The following is a 23,512-nucleotide window of genomic DNA, read 5'->3' as shown; positions in this document are numbered from 1 at the left end:
ACAAGTTATTGTAGCCTTTTAGTTAGAATAATGAGGGTAGATAAGCAAAACATGCGTTGATTATACTAAGAATTCATCTCAAATAATATACTTGCACTGAAGTACCCTAAAAAATCCTTGTTGACTACATATCATGAGATAAATTGTGCCAAAGTGTATATTTTGCAGTTGATTATAGGATCTGTCCGCATGCGCGGAGCTTCTACTTGATGAACAAATATTTGATTGCATAACTTGGGATCTCTGACCCAATGCCAACGAATCTTCTGCCATAACTTCAAAATGTTGACCATGACAGAAGTGCTGACATTTTCACATAACATGTCAGAGATGACGATTGATTAGAGCGGGAATCCCAACAATTGTCAACACATGGCTCTATAAATAGAGCCTTGACGCCCATGAAGAAAAGGTCCAAGAGTCAAGATTTGACCTGAGAACATCTTTAGGCACGATACTTACACCACAAGCAAAGAGTGAAACAAAAATTATTTCTGAGAACTTCCACTTCCAAACTCCACGCCGACTTATCACCAGAATTTCACTAGAGCAAGAGCTTAAGAGGGCTTTTTCCACTTCATACTACTATTTTGTCACCAGCAACCTTGACAGTACATCTTTTGGAAGCATGAAATTGCTGAAAACTCTCCTTTCCGTTACTATCTTCTTGTCTTGTACTATTGTATTGCATTGTGTCTTTAAGAGATTATTCACTTGTCTAAACAACAAGTCTATTTCTATCTATATATCATCTTGTCTACTTTCATTATCTCCCCTCTCTTTGCCATCGCTTTTTTATTTACCATGAGTAACTTCTTTCCACGGGGTAAGGGGGGTTTAATGGTATGAGCTAAGTTGAGTCTTTAAGGGTTAATCTTGTTTACTTAGTGTATGACTATTTAAATTCTTGCTTATGATCACTCATTGAGTCAAGTACCTATAACCAACTGCCAGAGAGGGTAGTAGTTGTGGATCTCACTAAGTAAAATAAGAAATGTTTCTAGAGATAGAAACAATCTGATGCTCAATACAACATCATTCACGTGTCATAGAGATATGATAGATGTGGCTGGTTGCTGAGAGGTATGCGATAAACGAATGTTGTGAGCCTGGATTACCCTTGAAGCTAAACTTAGGAACTAAGCATAGTTTCTTTGATCGCATTATTTGTTACTCTACTACAATTACTTTAGTCCCTGTTGCGCACACATTACTTTCCAAACATTTGTATTTACAAATCCTTGAGTTCGACCTCAGCTTACACTGAGAAACTTCTAGTTTGTTTATACTAGGAAAACTATATAAAAACTTGTGATAAGTGCATATTTAACTACAACTCGACGCATGGTAAGTTCAGCCTATAGTCATTCGAGCATAGTTCATGTTAACCGTATTGAACGCAACGAATTTTTGATGCGTTACTGAGGATTTGGCAACTGATTATCACATCGAGAAAATTATTTTTCTAGATTTTGTCATATTTTGTCTGATCCAATTTCACCTACAACATTAGCCTTATTATGGAATCAACAAATAAAAAATACAGAAAAGAGTAAAAGTATAGAATTGACACACAAATTTACATGACTTATTAATAGTGTGTTAATTACGTTCACAGGGTAGAGGAAAAACAATTTATTGAAGAGAATGTTATAGTATACAAAATAGTAGTGCCTCTAGGATTAGATAGCTTATATAGTGCATTATCTAAACCTTAATGTCATAATCTAAATAAACCATAAATAATTAGATATGTCAAATATAAATTCAACTTGATTGTTTAAAGCGTAAGATAAAAGATTCAAAATATTACCATAAGTCCAAACTCTGAAGTTGAAATTTTGGTTCAATTTTTTAATCGTCAGTGGAACACCTAGAGCTCAAGTTGTGAGTATAATATTCTAGAGCACACAATGTTACAATCAAAAAGTAAACTATAGTTATCATACAAACCAATTTTTTTAACAATAATTATCCATTAATTATGTTGAATTGTTGATCTCAATAACCACATGAATATCTTCTTAAAAAAGAAATAAATTAAATGTCACAATTCATAATCTTAGGTAAATATGATTCAAACCAATCCAATTATATTTTGTGATTGTGATTCATTATGATTAATCTATCAATAAAATTTCATTATAATTATATCAATTTTTATTATGAATTGATAAAGGTGACCTAAAGTTCATACGTTTACATTAAATTAATTTTATCTTCTTTTGTTTTCACTAATAAGATATATTGAAGTCAGCATTTGAATTTCATTTTAAGAAAAAACAAATAATTTTATAATTAGAATTATATCCCAACGCTCTCTATTCTTCACGGGCAGAAAGAACCAAAGGAATTTTGTATATATCTATCAAACGTCACAAATTACAACCTTATTATATAATCTCTCTCCTACTCAGCTCTGTTCTAAAAAACATTACCCTATAGATTCGGCTGCCTTAAATTAAAAAAACATATATATAAATGTATATTTATGCCTATGCTTATGCATGCATGTGTGTTAATCATAATTTGCTTACTAACTTTTATTCCTATACTTTTTTGTTTTGGTTCATTTTCATCTATGTATTTTCAAAATATTTATTTTGATCCTTATAATATCAATTTTGGTTTATCTTCGTCTACGTTTACTTTCATAATGTTCATTTTGATACTTGTATTTACAACTTTAATTTAATTTAGTTATTAAACTTTCAAAAAATAAACATTTAGATCTCTTAATAATAAAAAATCTAACTCCTTGGAAGATATGTGTCCTAATTTTTTGTGGGGTAATAAAATTTCAATTATTTTATTATTATTTTTTTAACAAGATATTATCGAGAGTGTGAGATTAATAGCCTATGAAGCACAGGCATAGATACGACTATATGATACGGATACGATTGGATACGACGATTCGTCAATTTTAAAAAAAAAAAAACTAAGATACGGATATGTCTAAGGATGTGTCATTTTTTTATATATTTTTTTAATATATATATTTCTAAAAAAAAAAGGATATTGATACGTTGAAGATATATTTTTCTTCTTTAAAAAATCTAGGATAAAGATAAATTTAGCATACAAGTTAATAACAATAGAATAAAATAGAATACAAACACTGAAATACAATACAAAAAAGCAACATCTAAGATGTTGAAGTACAATAGTTAATAAAATGCAATAGGATAGTGACTCATATTGCAAAGAAGAAGAAGAAGAAGATTAGAGGGAGAAGTATGAAGATAAACGAAGAACTATTATTGAAGATATCCAAATGGTATATATTTTGGTGGACTTTATGGGACTCAAATGTGAAGATGAAGAATGTATGATTCTAATCTAAGGTTTGGTCCGTTATTTATTTATTTTTCGTTTAGTTTTGGACTCGAGTAGTGAGTCTTTTAAATAGGTTGCCTAATTTTAGATTGGGAAAGATTAGATGAGTTACTTGTCTTTTTTCTTAAAAGAAAACTTACATATAGAAATAGATACGTTAAATCGCATGTCAGATACATATCTAGAAAGTATCTTAAAGTATAGATACGTCAAATCCCTGTCAGATATGTATCTAGGAAGTATCTGGAAGTATCGATATCGATACGTGTCTGATACTGATTCTTTGCCTCACATGAAGTATCTGTGTTTCATAGTCAATAGTGCACCTAGATATCTAATAACTAGGATGACATACTTTGAACGCCCTCATCGTGTCTCCTACCCAAGAGAAGATATCACGTCCCCGCTTATTTTAGTCAATTATAACAGTATGATCTACATCAAATTTTATAATAGTCAAAGCGAGCATAAGTTCAACTAACATTGTAGCAATATATATAAATATATATTTCTCAAACTATGTCGCACATTAACAAGTTCAATCTCTCTCTCTCTTAATCATCATTGCCCTAAAAAATTGGGTTGTCCTACGATACATGTTTGTATTAGTTATTAATTTAAATAAATAACTAATCAATAAAAACTTAGGTAACCCTAACCCTAAGCCTTATCCAGCTCTATTTGACTTGCCCTATTTCCAGCAAACCTTCAAATCATGTATAGGCATGATTCCTTATCCCTCACTTTATAAACTCCTCTCTCTTTATGGAACTCAATTATTTATGAATTTAATTCTCTTGTTAATCTTCAATCATTGCTATTTTTTAAATATAGAATCACCTTCTTTTTCCACTTGAATTGAATATATTACACTACAACCCCATCTTTAGTTTCATTATTATTCTAATTTTGTCCCTAAATTAATAAGTAGTTTCTTCTTCTACAAAGTTTTGTTTAATGTTACTTTGACTTTCGATCATGTTTTTCAATTATTATTTACGATATATATATATATATATATATATATATATATATATATATATTGTAGGGACGATGCTATATAATAATTATAATAATGTCATGTCATAGCAAGGAAATAATATAAAACATAGAAAAGGAATGAAAATTGAAATTGGATATAAGTAGAATAAAAAAAAGAACCAAATTGAATTTTTTCATAAAATAAAAAAGCCTCATGTGACCTTCCATATGTTTGTAAGTGGCTTTTAATGAAATCTTACCACTATTCCTTGAAATTTACTAATTAAACATTTACCATTATTTGCATATTAAGTTGGATGGTTCTTTTTTACCTTATTCAATCATATTATACTAATTAACTCTTTCAAGAAGTATTTTTAATATCAATATTTTCTCAGCTATCTAGTTGAATATGTAGAATGGAAAGAAACTCTATAATCATCATTAACAAATTTGTAATTACCAACGTATTTTAGAGGATATCTTTGTTGAAGCAAATTTTTTTTTTTTTGTCATCGTCAAATAATTCAAACTCCATGTTACGTTAAAAGCATCTTCTTAGCTCTAGTTGATCATTTTGTATATAATGAGTTTATTCTTTGTAGGCTTCTCATACTTGAATAAAAACATTTCATACCCAAAAAAAAAAAAAAAATGATAAAATCCAATGGATTTTTCTTATATGTTGCTCAAAAGGATTTTTCTTATATGTTGCTAACCCATAGCTTATCATCACCTCCCTTTGACAAAGTGTACTTGCCACCCATTTCATATGTGCATGCTGAAGAATATTGTATGTTTATTTAATGTGTGTGGCTATCATAAATTCAAATTAGTGTCATAGCACAATTAATCTATTAAATTAATCCAAGCCCAACCAATAAGCAACTATCATAAACACAAGTGGCAATTTTCTCTCCATGAGCCTTCTTTAGCTCTTATTTAATTTAATTTAATTTAATTTAATTATCAAAAAAATTATCTCTCTTCTATTATGGAAAAAATGGTCTCTTAGAGCCAAATCAAAAGGAGCCCATTGGTTTGGAGTGGTCAATCTTTGACTTTTTAAATCATCCTTTTTTTTTCCCTTAATTTGGATGTGGCTCTTGGAGCACATGAAAGATTACCAAGGAAATCCTATTTTCACATGGACCCTTTTTCTTCAGTTTGATTCTTAGTTTAATGTTCGAGGTCGTTGTTTCTTTCTGGTTGGTTTTTTAATGAAAAATCAAAAGAAAATAAAAGAATTTAGATGGGTTGTTTTCAACAATGATGTCAATGTTTTAGAAATTACATGCGTGTAGAAAAACGATGATGTCAATGTTTTAGACATTAGAATATGCTTGAGAGTATATGTTATTTTATTGTCCTTTTTTCAACTTTTTTCTTGGAATGATTTGGTTTTAGTAAAACCAACTTAATGTAAATTAAACATGAGATTAATTAAGAGTATTTGAGATGGAATTAGGTAAGATGTTGTTTTTGTAACCTAAATGGGTAATTGATATATATATTGTTAGTTTAGAATTTTGTTTGTTTTTTTTTTTTCTCAATTTTTCTATATGAACCATATTTGTAGATTGCAAGAAATTCCAATAAAAAAAAATTCAAGAAATGGGACCTATTTTTATATGGAAGATTTACATACATTTAGATTTTACATATATAGTGTTTTGATATGATCGTTGAAAGTGATTCTATCCTCTATTTGCTTCCCATGTTTACCACATTAAGTTGTTAAGTAGTGAAAGTAAATAACCTCCTAATTTAACTATTTGAAATTTGGAGTTGATTATTAATATAACATGGTACATTTTCTAAATTTCATATGGATTTTGATAAGAAAAAATTATTATTATATATATATATATAAAAGCTTAAGTCTACTATAATGTCTAAAAATATCCACCATAATTAATGGGTAACATGATTGAAACGAGTTTATTCCAATTCTCTTCTAATTTGAACATAAAGAAAAGATATTGTTATTTGCTTTGAAAATTGTGTTTTTTTCTATAATATGTGGAGTGAAGGAATCGAAAATTTATAACCTTAAAATCGATAATGTAACTTTATGTTAGTTAAATTATATTTTAACCGAAAAATATAATTCTAACCATTATTAGATTTGAAACCTTAATGGCATGTTTTTTCCTCATTTGAATAATAATGGACTCAACCAAACTTTATTGAAACAATTTTATTTAAAGACCTGGACTTTATACATAATCAATTAATTAATTGCTTTTTGGTCAATAAGAGAAACGTGTTAATAAGTAAACTCAAATTGAGAACACAAGACGAGGCAAAATAAACTTCCTAGTGAGAGTGTCAATATGAACCCCTAGCCACAATATATATCTTAATTATATATTATTTAAATTCTCCCTAATATTACAAATTGCGTCATTCACAAGAGATATTTAGAAATTTTGTTTTTTTAATTGCTCCAGACTTATTTTTAAGGACTCAAAAATTATGGAAAAATTAAAGACAATAATTGTATCATTGATTTTTTTGTTAGGATAACCAATATCCGATCCTTTCAATTTGGTTGAATTAGCAACTCAAAATGACCAACATGAGTATAGCTCAATTAACATAAAAAAAAGTTCATAAGCAATTACGATATTATTAGTTTTTTTTTTTTTTTTTTTTTTTTAAAAAAAGTAGGTTTAGAATAATTCCACTCTCATATGTAATTATCATTTCAACGGATCAACAACTACTGCAATGGCGGATATGTGCGTAAACCCCAAAGTCAACTTATTTTTCAAATAATCAAAATCTATTAATTGTTCTTCATTTTCTTAAGAAATATAATAATAGTAATAGTATTATTATTATTATTATATAAATTTAGCCGACCTAACTCACTGAGTCAAAATACGTGTCGTTCACTTTTCATAAGAAAGAGAAAGTTGAGCAGCAAGGTCGATATGTCGTCCTGGTTTTTAGTTTTCTATTTATGGAACCTTATCCACTTCCAAATTATACTCTTGAAAATAAACCGATATAAAAGAAAATTGATCAAATAATAATAACAATAAGAATATTTTTAAGGAAAAGGACTAGAGCTAAATTTCGTTAAAAAAAAAAAAGGCTAGAAATTGGTAAAATTAAAATCTCTTTTACAAAAATTAAACGAAAATATTTTTTAATACAATAATTTGAGGGTTAAAAGAGCAATAATTAAACAAAAACGATAGATGGTTTTTTTTTACAATATATGAGATAGATAATTGAACATAATATAAACACTATATCAATGTTTTATGTTCATTTTGACATATGGATGAATTTATATGTCGAATGCATTAGAAAGAAAAAAAATAGTACTATCAATAGCATCGCTACTATATATTTCAAGAAACTAATATTAAATTGGTTAAAATATGAATTTAATGTTCGATAGCAATCTCCTTCTCCTTCTTTATCGAAGTTAGTATAACTTAGTTAACAATCTATACATCTCTTTCTTTTTTTCAAAGTTAGTGTTTAAATCTCTACCATCGCTAAATACTAAATTAAAGAAACATGTAATTTTATTTTGAGAGGTGAAAATAAGAATAATTACTTTAAAGAAACCTTTCTCAAATTTTTGGGTTCAAACTTGCACCAATGCATGAATCCATGGTCATGTTTAGCCAATTTAAGCAATAATTTATTACTGTTAAATTGGTTGAAGATTCAAAACTCTCTACCCAACATTATTATAGTTGGAAAACGTTTAGAATGTGTGTGTGTGTGTTTTTTTATTTTTTTTTTCTTCAAAGAATGAGTCCATTCGGTTGGTGATCTTAGAGGAAGATGGTTCTTTTATAAAATTTGCATTCGATTTCACTATTTTTTAAGACGTGTTTAGTAAAATAATAGTATTATTATTAATAAAAAATTTAAAAAATAAACAACCACCAAAATGGAAGGAAATTACGTAAAATCCATTTAATTAATTAATCTAAAATTCAGAAAAATGAATACCTAGAAATGTTCATCCACGAGGTGGGATGACTTCTCTGTTCCATTCTCCATCACAGTAAAATTTTCTACTTAATTTAGTCGGAATTGATGCAAGAATTCTGTGGACAAATTTGTAGGGTCGACTTTTCTGTAGAAAATTATTTTTCATTTAATTTTTCTATATCTAATGAAATAATTTTTAAGAAATATATTTATCCTTTTTATAGAAAGATACGATTAGTATGGATTAGTAAGTACACAAGAAATACATCATTTCTCACTTTTCATTCATTGATATAGCAAATAATATCGAGGGATAATCTAAAAGGGCTATAGATGGATGAGAGAAATCCCCAATGAGAAAGAACCAGAAAGTTACATAAAAACAGCAAGATTAAGTGAGATGGAAGATGGGCTATCTTTGATCGATAAGTCTAACAACCCGTTGAGGAGCATATGCTTCCCCCAGAGTTTGGCGTCACTGTTGTATGAGTCACTGAACGTACGATTGTCCCTTTCGAGCCGAATAGGCCAGGAAACAGTAATTGTTTAATTGAAGATGGTGTTATTTTTTCTGGAACTTAAATTCAAACAAAAAAGTTTTTGCAGAGGGCGATTAGGGATGTTCTGTTATAGATAATGATCCCCAACATATTTTGAAGCTTATTCTGGAAGACATTGGCCACCCTGTAATGAATAAAAAGACGATCCATTTTTTTTTTCCCAGTTTGTTTGCATAATGGGGACCAATTTAGATTTAACGAGAAACTTGGTAAGCTTTTCTGGAGCACCTCTATTGTGTTGAGACTTCTGTGTAGAATGGTCCATATGAAAGAAATTGTTTTGATCAAATAGTTAATTCTATACTACGAATTAATCTCATTTAAATTGTTAATTTCTTGTAAATATTCTTTTAAATGGCTAATTCGTAATGAAAAATTTTAATCTTCTTAAATGAACTATTAAAATAAAATATATCATGTTATTTAATTATCCATACATAGTAGGTTCTAACATATCAAATTATTCAAATAATATCATCATAAATACATTAGCGTTTAAAGTTATTTGAACATATTTATATTTCTGCGTGTGTATTAAAAATGGGGCGGGGAACAAAAATGGGGAATGGGGCATTTTCCATCCTTGTCTATATCTCCATGCATATTTAGCTTCTTAGAGATTTTAAATCATATTTTTAATATTTTCATTGAGTTGACAGAAAGAAAATAAACCAATTAACCATGTCATATTATATATTCATTTGAATGAAGTTTACATTATATAACTCTGATCAAGAGATGTAAAAGGTTTCAATTTCCTCCATCGTTGTGAAGTTAGAAAGAGAGAAAAAAATGTTGTAGAAATAGTATAACGATGAATACAAAATAATAAAATATTTCAAGATTTAGAGGTTGGAATTAAAATTTTTAAAATTCAAGAACTCATCAACTTTCTTTCTTTTTTGAGTTCATCAACATGTAGACAAGTGAATTTAGTTAAGCTGAGCTATGTTTTAAGTTTTGTACTTACTCATTCACTTAATTGAGTTTAAGTGATTCTTCAATAAAATTACCTTATTCAAGAAATTATTTCAAGATAATTAGTTTTATCATTAATAAGATTTTTTTAATTAAATATAGAAAAGTATAAATCAAGTAAAATTACTAATGTTTCAAAAGTAGTGTTATGGCATCGACAATTAAATAATACAAAAGAACGTAAAAAGGATAATATTAAGCTTGTACCTGAAATTAGTTTTTTATCAGTTAGTCAGCTTGATAAGTAAGTTTATTTTACTTTGCTTCCTTTACTGACACTTGGCTATATTATGCCCTGTGTACATAATTAATAAAACGAGCAGAGTTTTATTTACTCTCTGTGTAATATGATATCAGATGTAATATTCTCTCTCTAGATTTTTCCTAAAATGACGAACCCTAACGACCCCATCCCACCAAATCAGACTTATTCAAATTCATCTCCTTCTTCGAATCAATTTACTACTTATGCTCCTCTCGTTCAATCTTTTGTTAAACAATATTCATGTTCATATTTCCTACATCACTCTGATAGCACTAGTCTGGTTTTAGTATCAGATTTGTTAACCAAATCAAATTACTCTTCATGGAGCCAATCTATGACTCTTAGCTTTACAGTGAAGAACAAAATGGGTTTCATTGATGGAACTCTTCCAAAACCAATAGGCGATCTTCAAAATTCATGGATTATTTGCAATAGTGTTGTCACAACTTGGATCTTTAATGCACTCTCCAAAAAAATAGCTGCTAGTGTCAATTTCTCAGATTCTACAAGAGAAATTTGGCTTGATCTACAACAACGATATCAAAGTAAGAAGTATCCATGCATTTTTCAGTTTCACCGTGAACTTTCTAATCTTGTTCAAGATCAACTTTCTGTTATAGCCTATTTTACAAAATTAAAGACTGCTTGGAATGAATTAGCATCCTATCAACCTATATGTTCTTGCGGACGATGCACTTGTGGAGGAGTGAAGGAATTACTCGATTATTTTCAGATTGAACATGTTATGGAATTCCTTATGGGATTGAACAACTCCTTCTCTCAGATTCGCACTTGCCTATTGTTAACTGGACCCGAACCTACTATTCAATGAGTCTTTTCTTTGATTTCTCAAGAAGTTGAACAGCGTTCCTCTGTTCCTTCTCCTTCAATTACCAATGTTGTTTCTCTTTTGACAAAGGTTTCCAATCCTACTCCTTCTTTTTCAGAAGATAATTCTGCTGCCAAGAATTCTTAATCGAAGAAGAAGGATCGTCCTATCTGCACTTATTGTAATATACCTGGTCCTATTGTTGATTGATGCTACAAGCTCTATGGATATCCTTCTGGAAATCGACATTCAAAAAATAATGTCAAGGATTCTAGAAAATCATATTCTCTAACACCTCCTTCATCTTATTCTTCCATGACGATGACTCCTAAACAATATCAAGGCCTTGTGCCAATGTTGCAGTCTCATCTTTCAAAGGCAAAATCATTTCTACAAAACCTGCATTTTCATCTGCTTCCAGATCAAATCACATTTCATGTACTTGTGGTTCTTTTCCTCCTTCATCTGATGTTTGGTTTTTCGATTCTGGAGCTTCGACATATATATGTTATTCCAAAGAATATTTTACATCTACGTTTTCCATTACTGGAATGTCTATCTCTTTGCCTAATCATGATCATGTTATAGTGAAACTTGTTGGCGATATACATATTTTTCTCAATCTTCTTTTAAAAAAAGTGCTATTTGTTCTTTCATTTAGATTCAATCTCATTTCGATCGGTTCTCTCGCTACTACATTGCCAGTGGTTGTTCAGTTTAATAATGGTTCTTGTGTGATCCAGGACATGTATTCTTTGAAGATGATTGGCAAAGTTGATGCTTGGAAAGATTTATACTTGATTCGCGATGTCTCTTTACCTGTTTCTCACACAATAAAACCAACCTGTAATGCTATCAGTACAGGTTTTGCTTCTAATAATTTTGATCTTTGGCACAAATCGCCTTTGACATCCTTCCACAAAATATTTACTTGCTTCAAAAAGTTTGTTGCCCAAAGTCTTTGTATATACTGATTGTATGCAATCTTGTTTACTTTTTCCTCTTGCTAAACAAAGAAGACTATCTTTTCAGTCTAACAATCATATTGTTGTTAAAAAATTTGATTTGATACATTTTGATGTAAAGGGTCTTATCAGTCTACTATACATTCTGGTTACAAATACTTTCTTACCTTGGTTGATGATTTTCTACTATATATGCTGGTTACAAATACTTTCTTACCTTGGTTGATGATTTTACTCGATACACACGGGTTTTTTTAATACGAGCCTACGTCTAATGTACTGAGGATTGTTCCTCAGGTTTTTGCATATGTTGAAACTTAGTTTAATGCTACTATAAAGAAGTTTTAATCAGATAATACTCCTGAGCTATCTTTTGTTAATTCTTTTTTTTTTTTTTGTTTCAAAAGAAGTTGTTCATCAGTTATCTTGTGTGGGACATCTTTAACAAAACTCTATGTTTGAGCGAAAACATCAAGATTTACTTAACATTGCTCGTGTGCTTTTATTTTAGTCTCAATTGTCTATAGATTTCTGGGGTGAATGTGTTTTGACATCATCTTATCTAATCAATCGGGCTCCTTCTCCTATTTTGGAATGGCAAACACCCTATTTCCGAGTACATGGTTTAAATGCTTATTATAGTATCTTGAAATCTTTTGGTTGCCTCTACTTTGCATAATCCTTACCCTATCATCAATCCAAGATTCACCTGAAGCATTCTATCTATCTTTGTTGGATATCCTACAAGGATGAAAAGATTCAAACTATATGATATTGAGAAGAAATAGTTTTTTGTATCATGGGATGCTATCTTTCATGAAGATGTCATCCATTTCATCAGATTAATGCTTCTTCAGAAATTGTTGACCCATTTTCTGATTTGGTACTTCTTATACCAATGACTTGCACTAATGTTTCAGATTGCTTATATGAAATTGCAGGTTCCTTTGGAAGAAGAATACTTGTTTTGAATGATTCCACTACTTCAGAAAGAAGTGTTCCAATTGATGTTATCTCTGATGCTCAACTGATTGGAGAAAACAATGTTTCTAATCCTGTTGAAACCATTGTTTCTACAACATCTCAACCTATTGAACTAGTTGTTAGAAAATTTTCTCGAGCTACAAAGAAGCCCTCTTATTTACAAGATTATCATTGTAGCTTACTTCAAACATCTTTATTTGCTGAAGATTCTAATTCCAAGTATCCTTTGAGCAAGTGTGTTACCTATCACAAATTGTCTCCCTCCTTCAGAAATTTTGTCATGAGTGTCTCAGCTAAACAGAGCCCAAATTTTATCATTAAGAGGTTTCTTATGCTCATTGGTGTGATGCTATAAATGATGAACATGTTGTCATGGAGCGTAACAATACTTGGTCTGTAGTGCCCTTACCTCCCAACAGCCATTCCATTGAATGTAAGTGGATCTATAAAATGAAGCACAAGGCCAGCGATTTTGTAGATCATTATAAAGCACGTTTGATTGCAAAAGAACACACAATAAGAAGGACTCGATTATGTTGAGACTTTCGCCCCAGTTACTAAAATGGTTACTGTGAAGGTGCTTTTGTCTCTCATAGTCTCTAAAAATTGGTGTCTAGTCAACTAGATGTGAACAATGCCTTCCTTCATGATGACTTATTCAAAGAAGAGTACATGGACTTACCATTGGGCTACAAGCATGAGAAAGTTCTCACAAAGGGGGAGTAATAATTATGCAAGTTACACAAGTCCATTTACAGATTAAACAAGACTCTCGTCAATGGTTTGATAAGTTTTCACATGCTTTAGTACTCCTTTGATTTCCAACAATAAAAATTAGACTACTCTCTGTTTGTTAAAGATGTTTGTTCTTCTTTTATTGCATTGTTTGTTTATGTAGATGATATCATCTTAATCGGTGCATCACTTTCTCTCATTGATGATTTAAAGAAGAATTTGAATGATACTTTCAAGCTAAAAAACCTTGGCAATCTTCGGTATTTCTTGGGCTTAAAATTGGCACATTCGTTAAAAGGCATGTTCTTATCTCAGAGACATTACATTTTCAACTGCTCGAGGATGCCGACCTATTAACATGCAAACCAGCTTCACTTCCTATAGGTCCCAATATCAAATTGTCTTCTAATGATAAAAATCTTTTGTCTGATCCAGTCTCATTGGTCGTTTACTATACCTTAGAGTTTTACAACCAGATATCATGTTTGTCGTACACAAATTGAGCCAATTTTTCGCTAAATCTTCTCAAACACATCTAAATGCAGCTCATTCATTACTTCGATTTTTAAAGGTAACTCTTGATCAGGAAAATCTCCTTCAAGGCTCCTATTCTTTCCAGCTTAGTGCCTTCTCGGATGCTAACTGGGCATCATGCTTAGATACGAGAAAGTCTACCACCAGATTTTGTGTCTTTTTTAGTGAATCTTTGATATCTTGGAAGTCAAATAAACAAACAAGTGTCCCCCATTCTTTAGCCAAAGAAGAATATAATGCCCTTGTTGGTAAGACTAGTGAATTACTTTGGATATCACAGTTGTTACACGATTTGCAAATTTCCAGCCGTCCCCTAGCACTCATCTTCTATGATAATACTTCAGAACTGTATATTATTGCCAATAATCCCCATCTTCCACGAATGTACTAAACACATTGAATTGGATTGCCCTTTCGTTCATGATCAATTCTCAAAGGCAATCTGAAGCTGCTTTTTGATCGAGCTCACATTCAGCTAGCTGATATTCTTACAAAAGTTGTATTTTGTTCCTCATTTGATGTTTTACTATCTAAGATGAGTGTTTTAGATGTTATGTCTTCATTTTGAGGGGGAGTATTAAGCTTGTACCTGAAATTAGTTTCTTATCAGTTGGTCAGTTTGATAAATAAGTTTATTTTACTTTGCTTACTTTACTGGCACTTGATTACTTTATATGCCCTGTGTATATGATTAATAAAACGAGCAGAGTTTTATTTACTCTCTGTATAATAACTAGAGAAGATCTACACACAAAATTACGTGGTTTTCTAACAATGTGTTACCTACATCCACGAGACAGAGGGAGAACAGTTTTATTAAAGAGAATGTTATAGAAAATACAGAATAAATAATGCCTCAAGAGTTAGAGTATTTATATAGTATGCTTCTCTAAAGCCAAGGCGGAAAAGGAAAAGAACTAACTAAATAATTAAACATCTTCTAAACTAATTTTGATTAGGATTCAAGGCATTCCAACAAATCTTCAACTTGACCTGAATTCTCTCACAGATAAGATATGTACTATATGCAACATAAAAAACATTGCCAACTATACCCAAACTTCTCCATCATACCACAAAGTTATCCAGAAGAGACAATTAACAGTTCAGAACATTCAGCAAGTCCAAACAATGTTGGAACTTGCCATGTGGAACCGGTTTGATGAACATATCAGCAGGATTATTATTAGTACCAATTTCCATCACATTAAGCCTTTGCTCACATCTCAAGAAGTAACATCTTATGTCTATGTGCTTGATTCTCTCATGATGAACTTGATCATTGGCTAGGCATATTGCACTCAAACTATCACAATATTCAATAGCCTAATTGTAATGTAATCCAAGGTCACCAACAAGTCCTCTCAACCAGATTTCCTCTTTAGCAGTTCTGTTAAAGCCACATACTCTACTTCATTAGTAGAAAAAGTAACCGTGGACTGTAAGGTTGCCTTCCAACTAACAACAGAACCACCTAGGACGAACTCATAACTAGTCGTAGACCTTCTACTGTCAATATCTCTAGTATAATCAGAATCAGAATAACTGATTTCCCAACACTTTGTATCATTTCCATAAATGAGACAAACATCAAATGTGAAGGAACTCTAATTACAGAGGACCTTTGAGCAGAAGCGGATCATCCAAACTCCATTGTGAAAGAACTCCTACAATTACAGTTAAACATAACAGATTATGCACATAAATTAAATTACAGCATGCTTCTTATAAAAACAAAAGATCAAGAAACTATATCTATGAAGAACCTTTCTTCAAGTATATTCCTGGATCAAACACGAACGCAACGAGCAAGACGATCTCTCTCGAATGGCAACGAGCAGTAACTTGATCCTCGAACAAATCAGACACTACCATTAGATTACCTTGGCATTCTCGGTGTGAGAATCCAAGAGTGGTGGACTCTGGCTTATTTTGGTTTGAGGGAAGATTTAGAGTGGAGGAGGAGACGATCAAGTAAACGATAACACAGTTGTGTAGAAGATAAAGTCTATCGCATAGACTCGAAACTCGATCATTTAGATAAGAAAACTATCGTATAGTCTCTGAACCTATCGTGTAGTAACTCGATTGCCAATAATATCAGACGTGTGAGATTTTGAAATCAAATTTTATTTTATCCAAAAATTGCCATAAAACCGTGTAACTACCCACTAAGGGTGGTTATTGTGAAAAATATTTTTAATTATCAACTAATTAATAAATATAAATAGATATGATATCTAACTTATCATGTTATATTTATAGCGTATAGTTTTAATATTGTATTATATACAATATATAAACCATAGTTCTTTTTCTTTATTTTATGACATTTAATATAAATCATATTTATATTAAATTTAATAACTATAAATCTAATTCATGGAAATTATATTTGAATCATATTCAAATATTAGTTCCTGCAATCATACACTAATCTACCAAATACATTATGTCAATTATATCATATATAATTTAATTAATTTAATTATATCATATATAATCAAATTCCCTCTTATTAATTTGAACATTTCAAATTAACTCAAAAACTGATTCTCAACTTGAATCCATTAAGCTACCAAAGAGACCTTATGGACCTGTAACTTGAAGCTCCAACGGTACGTGAATAACACTAAATTCTTTAATCACATTATCCACCATCCGTTAACTATCGGGTAGTCCACTAAAGACTGACAGCTACACTCTTCGCACCACATATATATTTTTATGTCCATTAGGTATAACCAATCAACAGTACGATGATCCTTCACAAATCGCTCGTAACAATAGATCATAGTCCCATTATGACTAAAATCCTCTCGGGCCAAGAGAGGGTGTGGTGCCACATTGTTCAAGACTCAGAATCAGTCTTTAAGGGAGCCATTTATCTACTTACCCTGCATCTAGGAATGAGTGAATTTCATCTTATATAGTTAAGTTTTCAACTCCCCAATCAGACAATTCCCCAAAATGGTAAGCTTGTTGAGTCGACGATCTGGACACTCTCACCCATGCAAATCAAAGGATCGCCCTCATATGCAGGAGTTCACTACTTATGGTCATCCTAGTTAAATGAAAGCCTCAATTATGAACGACGTTATATAACGAGACTAAACATTTCATGGTCCGGTATTATACAAACTCCTTTGTATAGAATATCCTTCTTCACATGTCTAATACATGAATGATTAGGATCAAATCATTTGTAGCACTTTACAGCATTTGTAACACATACAAAGTCGGTCATACTCGTAGTGTCACCAGGATAAGGTATCCCTCCTCATGCTACTACAAACCATTTATGTTATCACTTAAAACACGACCCACTTGTATATCTTCACATACATATTTAAGTTACAACGATAACCATAGATCTTAGTTTATTGGTTTGTGGTTAATGCAACTAAAATATCAAATATTCCATAGACTGAAGTGAATAAAATATCATATATTATAAATCACAAAATGTTTGTTCATACAAGTGTTTACAAACTACAAAACTCTACGAGATTTAGGACATCGACCCCAATGAAACGTACCTCTAAGGTAACGGAAAATCCTCTTAACAGTTTGTCAATGCTCTTTCCTAAGTTGACCCACGAACAAATGCAGAATTTCAAAACCCTAAAAATTAGGTTTTGATACAGGTTTCTTACAAAATCGACAATTAAAAAATACAAAAGAACATAAATAGAATAGAGAAGATCCACAACAAAATTGCATGGTTCACTAATAATGTATTAGCTATGTCCACGGGACAGAGGGAGAACAATTTTATTAGAGAGAGTGCTATAGAAAATACAAAATGAATAATGCTTCTTCAAGAGTTAAAGTATTTATATAGTCCACTTTTCTAAACCTAATGCAGAAGAGGAAAATAATTAAATAACTAATTAAATATCTCCCAAATCAATTATGTTTAGGATTCAAGGCATTCCAACAAGTAGTAATTAATTTTAATTTTTGATCAACTTTAAAGGACAAGTCGAAACTCTTATAATCATGAATAAATTTAAACTAAGATTTCAAATCTCAATAAAAACAAATCCTAATTTAACCCTAAAATTTTTGTTTAAAATAATTTACTCAAACCAAACTACATTGTTTCCCAAAATCCATATATCTCACAAGCTAAGCTGTATATCATAATTCTTTTTTGTTTCATTGGAATAAACAACCCATATAAAGTATAAACCCCACATAAAAGCCTCAAAATTATCATTAATTAAACACAAAAATGAATAAGATTTTTAAAATTTGAAAACTTCAAACACAATGAAAAAATTATAAAATATATGATAACAATAAAATAAGAATAGAATATTTCCTTATTAAAACGTCAGCGTTTGAAGTTCCTACTATAAAAACCCTCCAAAGTCCTCGTAGAATCTTCATCCATTGCGCCACATACATATCCATATAATTTCTTCTTCTTCTTCTTATTTTCTTTCTTCAGCTCATAAGCTTCACCATGAGTGTTCTCCCGGAAACCACTCAAGAAAAAACTCTCCCAGATGCCTGGGATTACACCGGCAAGCCCGCCATCAAGGCCAAAACCGGTGGCTGGGTCGCCGCTGCCATGATTCTAGGTCTATTTTTATTTTTGTTATATATATATTTTTTTATCGTATCAACTTAAACTTTTGAGCTCAGTAATTTAAAAAACGAGAACGTAATTATTATACAGGACCGGAGGCGGTGGAGAGGCTTACGACGCTGGGGATTGCAGTGAATTTGGTAACATATTTGACGGAAACAATGCATCTGGGAAATGCAACTGCAGCCAACAATGTCACCAACTTCCTCGGAACTTCCTTCATGTTATGTCTGTTTGGTGGTTTTGTCGCCGACACTTTTCTCGGCCGGTAATTACATTAATTTTTTTTCTTTTCTGCATTTCAATTGTAAGAGTTTCGTCTTATACTTTGAAAAATAAATAATTAATTAATTTTTAAGATTTTATAAAGTTATTTTTAATTGATATATAAATTTTCAATTCTTATACTAATTACAGTGAAAAATTTTCATTTTTAGTTAAAAAAAAGATGTAAAGGTAGGAATTCGAACATAGCCAACGTGTTTAATTGTTTAGGTAATTATTTCGTTTTTTTAATTTTTTAAAATTCAACCTAATTTCTCTCTTTTAATCTTGGTTAATTCTTAACCTAATTTCAAAAAAATAAAAATAAAAATAATAAATAAATAGATAACACAAAACAAACTAAAAACAAAATAAATAGTTATCAAACAACCCAAATCGAAACAATTAAATATGTGAAACTAAAAGCAATTTCATTAAATATGGAGATAACTTTAGTTTGGACTTTTGAGTTTAGGGTTTTCTTTTTCTTTTTCTTTTTCTTTCTTTCTTTCTTTCTTTTTTTTTTTTTTTTTTTTGTGGAGTAAAAATTACTTGGATGGTTATTCTGATTCGTTATTTTTTCTTCCTAAAGGTATCTGACGATTTCTATTTTTGCAACCGTTCAAGCAACAGTAAGATTATATTACTCTTGTCGAATTATAATTTTATTTTCTAGTTTAATTATTTTTTGAAGATTTTAGGTTATATTGGTAAACATGTTTTAATTAAAAATTTTGTGGCATTAATTAGGGTGTAACTCTCTTAACAATCTCCACCATAATTCCAAGTCTCCGACCTCCAAAGTGTTCGCCGGGGTTCTCAACCACCCCATGCATTCAGGCAGACAGCAAGCAGCTGGCCATTCTCCACACAGCCCTATACTTGACCGCGCTCGGCACCGGTGGCCTAAAATCGAGTGTATCAGGCTTTGGTTCTGATCAATTCGACGACATGGACAAAGAGGAGAGAATAAAAATGTCCAACTTCTTCAACTGGTTCTTCTTTATAATTAGCATTGGGTCGCTTGGAGCTGTGACAATTCTTGTTTACATTCAAGACAACTGGGGCAGGCAATGGGGATATGGGATATGTGCCTGTGCCATTGTGTTGGGATTGGTTGTCTTCTTGTTGGGTACTCGTCGATACCGGTTCAAGAAATTGGTCGGTAGCCCGTTGACGCAGATCGCTGCCGTGCTTTTTGCGGCATGGAAGAAGAGGAAGTTGGATTTACCCTCTGATCCATTGTCGTTGTATCAAATTGAAGATGCAGTCGATGGATCTGGGAAGAAGAAGCAAAAGCTACCCCGCACCAAGCAATTCAGGTTTGAATTATGTTTATCTTTTCAACATAAATAAATCAAAAAATAAATTTTTTTAAAGGATAATAGTATTCTTTAACATTATTTATACATAGAAGTTATTCTCAAAAAAGAAAGGAAGAAAGAAAACAATATTCAATTACACCCATTTCTAAAAATTGAAACTTTATTACTTCTACGAATCTACGATGATCAATTGGTAAGATAGTTCATATAGTCGGTATAAGTGGGGTATTCTCTCATTTGTGCCTATTGAATATTAATGAATAAGAGATGATGGAGGTACTAAAAATGTGTTTACCTAATAGAGATATTTGGATGTATCTACTGTATCCATTTTTTTTTTTTTTAAAAAAAAAGTGGTATAATGATGGTGTTAAGAATAAATCCACCTAGTATAGATCTTTGAGTGCACCTTCGACCCAAATTGTCTTTTTTTAAAAACAAATATAAAACATAATTCACTTGAAATAAAATATATACTCTATTAACCTGAGAGTCAGATGTTCGATTTTTCCTCTAAAATATATGTCGGTATAAAAGATTTAAACTATCATCTTACTTTTAAAGACGATTAATATATGAATTATAACATAATTGTGGCCATTCCCAATACGTTTTCCTACCACATAGGCCAAAAAATCAATCCCAAATTCTACTTTTGGCTACCAATTATGCTCTTTAATTAGTTAAAAACTATATCCTAATCCAACGGGGAAGCAGACAAGCTTAAGACAAAAAACATTTTATACACTTGGAAGTTAGCCATAATTGAAGCCTATTATATTTGTTTTTCCAATTTACAGACAAGAAATTGGAATAATTTTATTCATTATAAAATCATTATAAAGTTGGGACACAACTCTTCTTAAACATCTAGCCGACAATTTTTTTTTTTTTAATTATTATTCTATTTCATATATAAAACTCAATTGATTGGCTCTACAAGTTGTGTGAAAAATAATCTAAATAAATCAAATGGCTCTGTCTCCAAAATTTGTAGTCTCTCACGATGCTTGTCAACCTCTCTCTAGCTTATTTTCCAAGAACAAAAATCATTAACTTTTAGTTACTCATCGATACTAAATCTTATGCTTTGATCTCTCCCCGAATATTTTAACTCAGATTCTTTGAGCACTTCCTTCTATGTCTTTTGGCTCTCATTTTAAAAAAGTTTTAACTTTTGTTCAAACTCTAATAATCATTGAGTCAATTTTGGATAAGAGGAGTGAATTTTTATCCCATAATCAACTTTTATATATAAATGAGAAATTAGTTCTTATTTTTGTCATGTGGGATTTGAAAAAGTTTCAAACTTTGGTCCAACCCAAGTTCAAATCCAATCAAAAACTAATGGTTAATCATGATATCGGTTATTGGGTTCGGGATGGGATAAGAGTACTATAAATGTGTCAACCTAATTAAGATGTTCAGATGCCTCTACTAACTCCTTGCCAGCCTTTAGTTTCTTGTTTTAAGAAAATTATGAATTTATATAATTAAAGTTTTTTTGTTTTATATATTGAATGTGTTTGTTTATGGTGTAGGTTTCTGGACAAGGCAGCAATTAAGGATGACGAGATAGTTGGCGATGTAGTAAACAAGTGGAAAGTATCAACCCTAACAGACATTGAGGAAGTAAAATTAGTGCTTAGGATGTTACCCATTTGGGCAACCACCATAATATTTTGGACAGTCTATGCCCAAATGACAACATTTTCTGTGTCACAAGCCACCACAATGAACCGACGCCTGGGAAAATCCTTCGAAATTCCGGCAGCCTCCCTCACCGTCTTCTTTGTTGCCAGCATTCTCTTAACGGTCCCGATCTACGACCGATTCATCGTCCCAATAGCATCGAGAATTTTGAAGAACCCACAAGGCCTAAGCCCGCTACAACGCGTGGGGGTCGGCCTGGTTCTATCGATAATTGCCATGATCGCCGCCGCACTGACCGAAATAAAACGATTGAGGGTGGTAGAGGAAAACGGGTTGACGTACAAGCCAACAGCAGAGGTGCCATTGAGCGTGTTTTGGTTGGCTCCCCAGTTTTTATTAGTAGGATCAGGTAAAAAGACAATGGTCATCCTTTTAATTTGTCGTAAATTCGAAACATATACATATAAAAAGTTAGAACGTAAAATTTTGTTTGCTCGTGCAGGCGAGGCCTTTACGTACATGGGACAATTGGATTTTTTCTTAAGAGAATGCCCTAAAGGGATGAAGACAATGAGCACAGGGTTGTTTTTGAGCACACTTGCTTTAGGGTTTTTCTTTAGCTCATTGCTAGTTACAATTGTGGGAAAAGTGACTGAACATGGGAAGCCATGGATACCAGACAATCTCAATGAAGGGAAGCTTTATGATTTCTATTGGCTATTGGCAATTTTAAGTGTGTTGAATTTGATGGTGTTTTTGGTTTGTTCTAAGTGGTATGTGTATAAGGAAAAGAGGTTGGCTGATGAAGGGATCGAATTGGAGGACTGTGGACCAATTGGCCATTGAAAAGTCCATGCATGCATACATATATATATTATCACTTGCTCTCTTCACTTTGTTTGTGTGTGGGTTTTTGTTAAGTATAAAGGTTTTAGAAGCCCATTTGAAAAGGGGGTACCCTTTACATTTTAATAATGTAAAGTTTATATGTAAAGTTTTGATGTATCAGAAAGCCAAGGAAAAAAGTGAGAATCGCTTTTGGAAGTTCTCTCTAATATAATATCAAAAAATTTGGGTGTTACCTTTTTCCCTCTAAATTCTTCCCACGTTGTTTGTCTCATCCAATAAATGCCATTATTTTATCTTTTTTTTTTTTAAGTTTAACAATAATGGAGTGGATGATGGAATCATCTATCTTTAAAATGGTAATTGATGTATCATTAACTAAGTTAAGCTGAAGAATTTATATTTTTTCCATTTAAGGTAATTGATTATTAACACAGTTGTGATGATCTTATCTGCCAAGAATGTACAAATTATAGCAGTATTTTGCCAAGAATGTACACCAATTTATCTGCTATAATTTTTAGGCTTGGTTCCCCTCTTGCTAGTTGAATCTAAATTGGTGTGTTCTTTGTAGTAGAAGACGGTATGAATCTATTTTTGTACATTGTTCTTACTCGAAGGCTCTATGGTATGCTCTGTGGTTTGATTATGATTTCGCTCATTTTTAACTCTTTGTCTGATTTGTTTAAGCTAT

General features: G+C 31.3%; 2 protein-coding genes across 2 annotated transcripts; both read left to right on the top strand.

The window, feature by feature from the left end:
* The first annotated feature begins 10,210 nt into the window (after positions 1 to 10,210).
* On the top strand, positions 10,211 to 10,918 carry LOC120067409 (uncharacterized). Its single transcript, XM_039018978.1, has one exon. The coding sequence runs from the start codon at positions 10,211 to 10,213 to the stop codon at positions 10,916 to 10,918; it is 708 nt and encodes a 235-aa protein (XP_038874906.1).
* Positions 10,919 to 18,340: 7,422 nt separating this feature from the next.
* LOC120068413 (protein NRT1/ PTR FAMILY 6.3-like) lies at positions 18,341 to 23,069 on the top strand. Its single transcript, XM_039020173.2, has 6 exons — positions 18,341 to 18,722; positions 18,821 to 18,998; positions 19,587 to 19,626; positions 19,745 to 20,316; positions 21,861 to 22,381; positions 22,475 to 23,069. Exons 1-6 carry the CDS (start codon positions 18,605 to 18,607, stop codon positions 22,816 to 22,818), a joined length of 1,773 nt encoding a protein of 590 aa, XP_038876101.1. The 5' UTR covers positions 18,341 to 18,604; the 3' UTR covers positions 22,819 to 23,069.
* The last annotated feature ends 443 nt before the right edge of the window (positions 23,070 to 23,512 follow it).

The sequence above is a fragment of the Benincasa hispida genome, chromosome 12 (genome assembly GCF_027475165.1).
Source record: "Benincasa hispida cultivar pf3 chromosome 12, pf3_genome.v1.1, whole genome shotgun sequence".
Taxonomy (NCBI): Eukaryota; Viridiplantae; Streptophyta; class Magnoliopsida; order Cucurbitales; family Cucurbitaceae; genus Benincasa; species Benincasa hispida.
Note: the sequence above shows the minus strand (reverse complement) of the source record. Positions and strands in the feature narration are given on the sequence as shown.

Bases quoted from the DNA above. Each gene is read 5' to 3' on its own strand.
- LOC120067409 (XM_039018978.1), top strand. From the start codon at position 10,211: ATGACGAACCCTAACGACCCCATCCCACCAAATCAGACTTATTCAAAT.
- LOC120068413 (XM_039020173.2), top strand. From the start codon at position 18,605: ATGAGTGTTCTCCCGGAAACCACTCAAGAAAAAACTCTCCCAGATGCC. The intron at 18,999-19,586 runs GTAATTACATTA...TTCTTCCTAAAG, and splicing joins GCCGACACTTTTCTCGGCCG to GTATCTGACGATTTCTATTT. The intron at 22,382-22,474 runs GTAAAAAGACAA...TTGCTCGTGCAG, and splicing joins GTTTTTATTAGTAGGATCAG to GCGAGGCCTTTACGTACATG.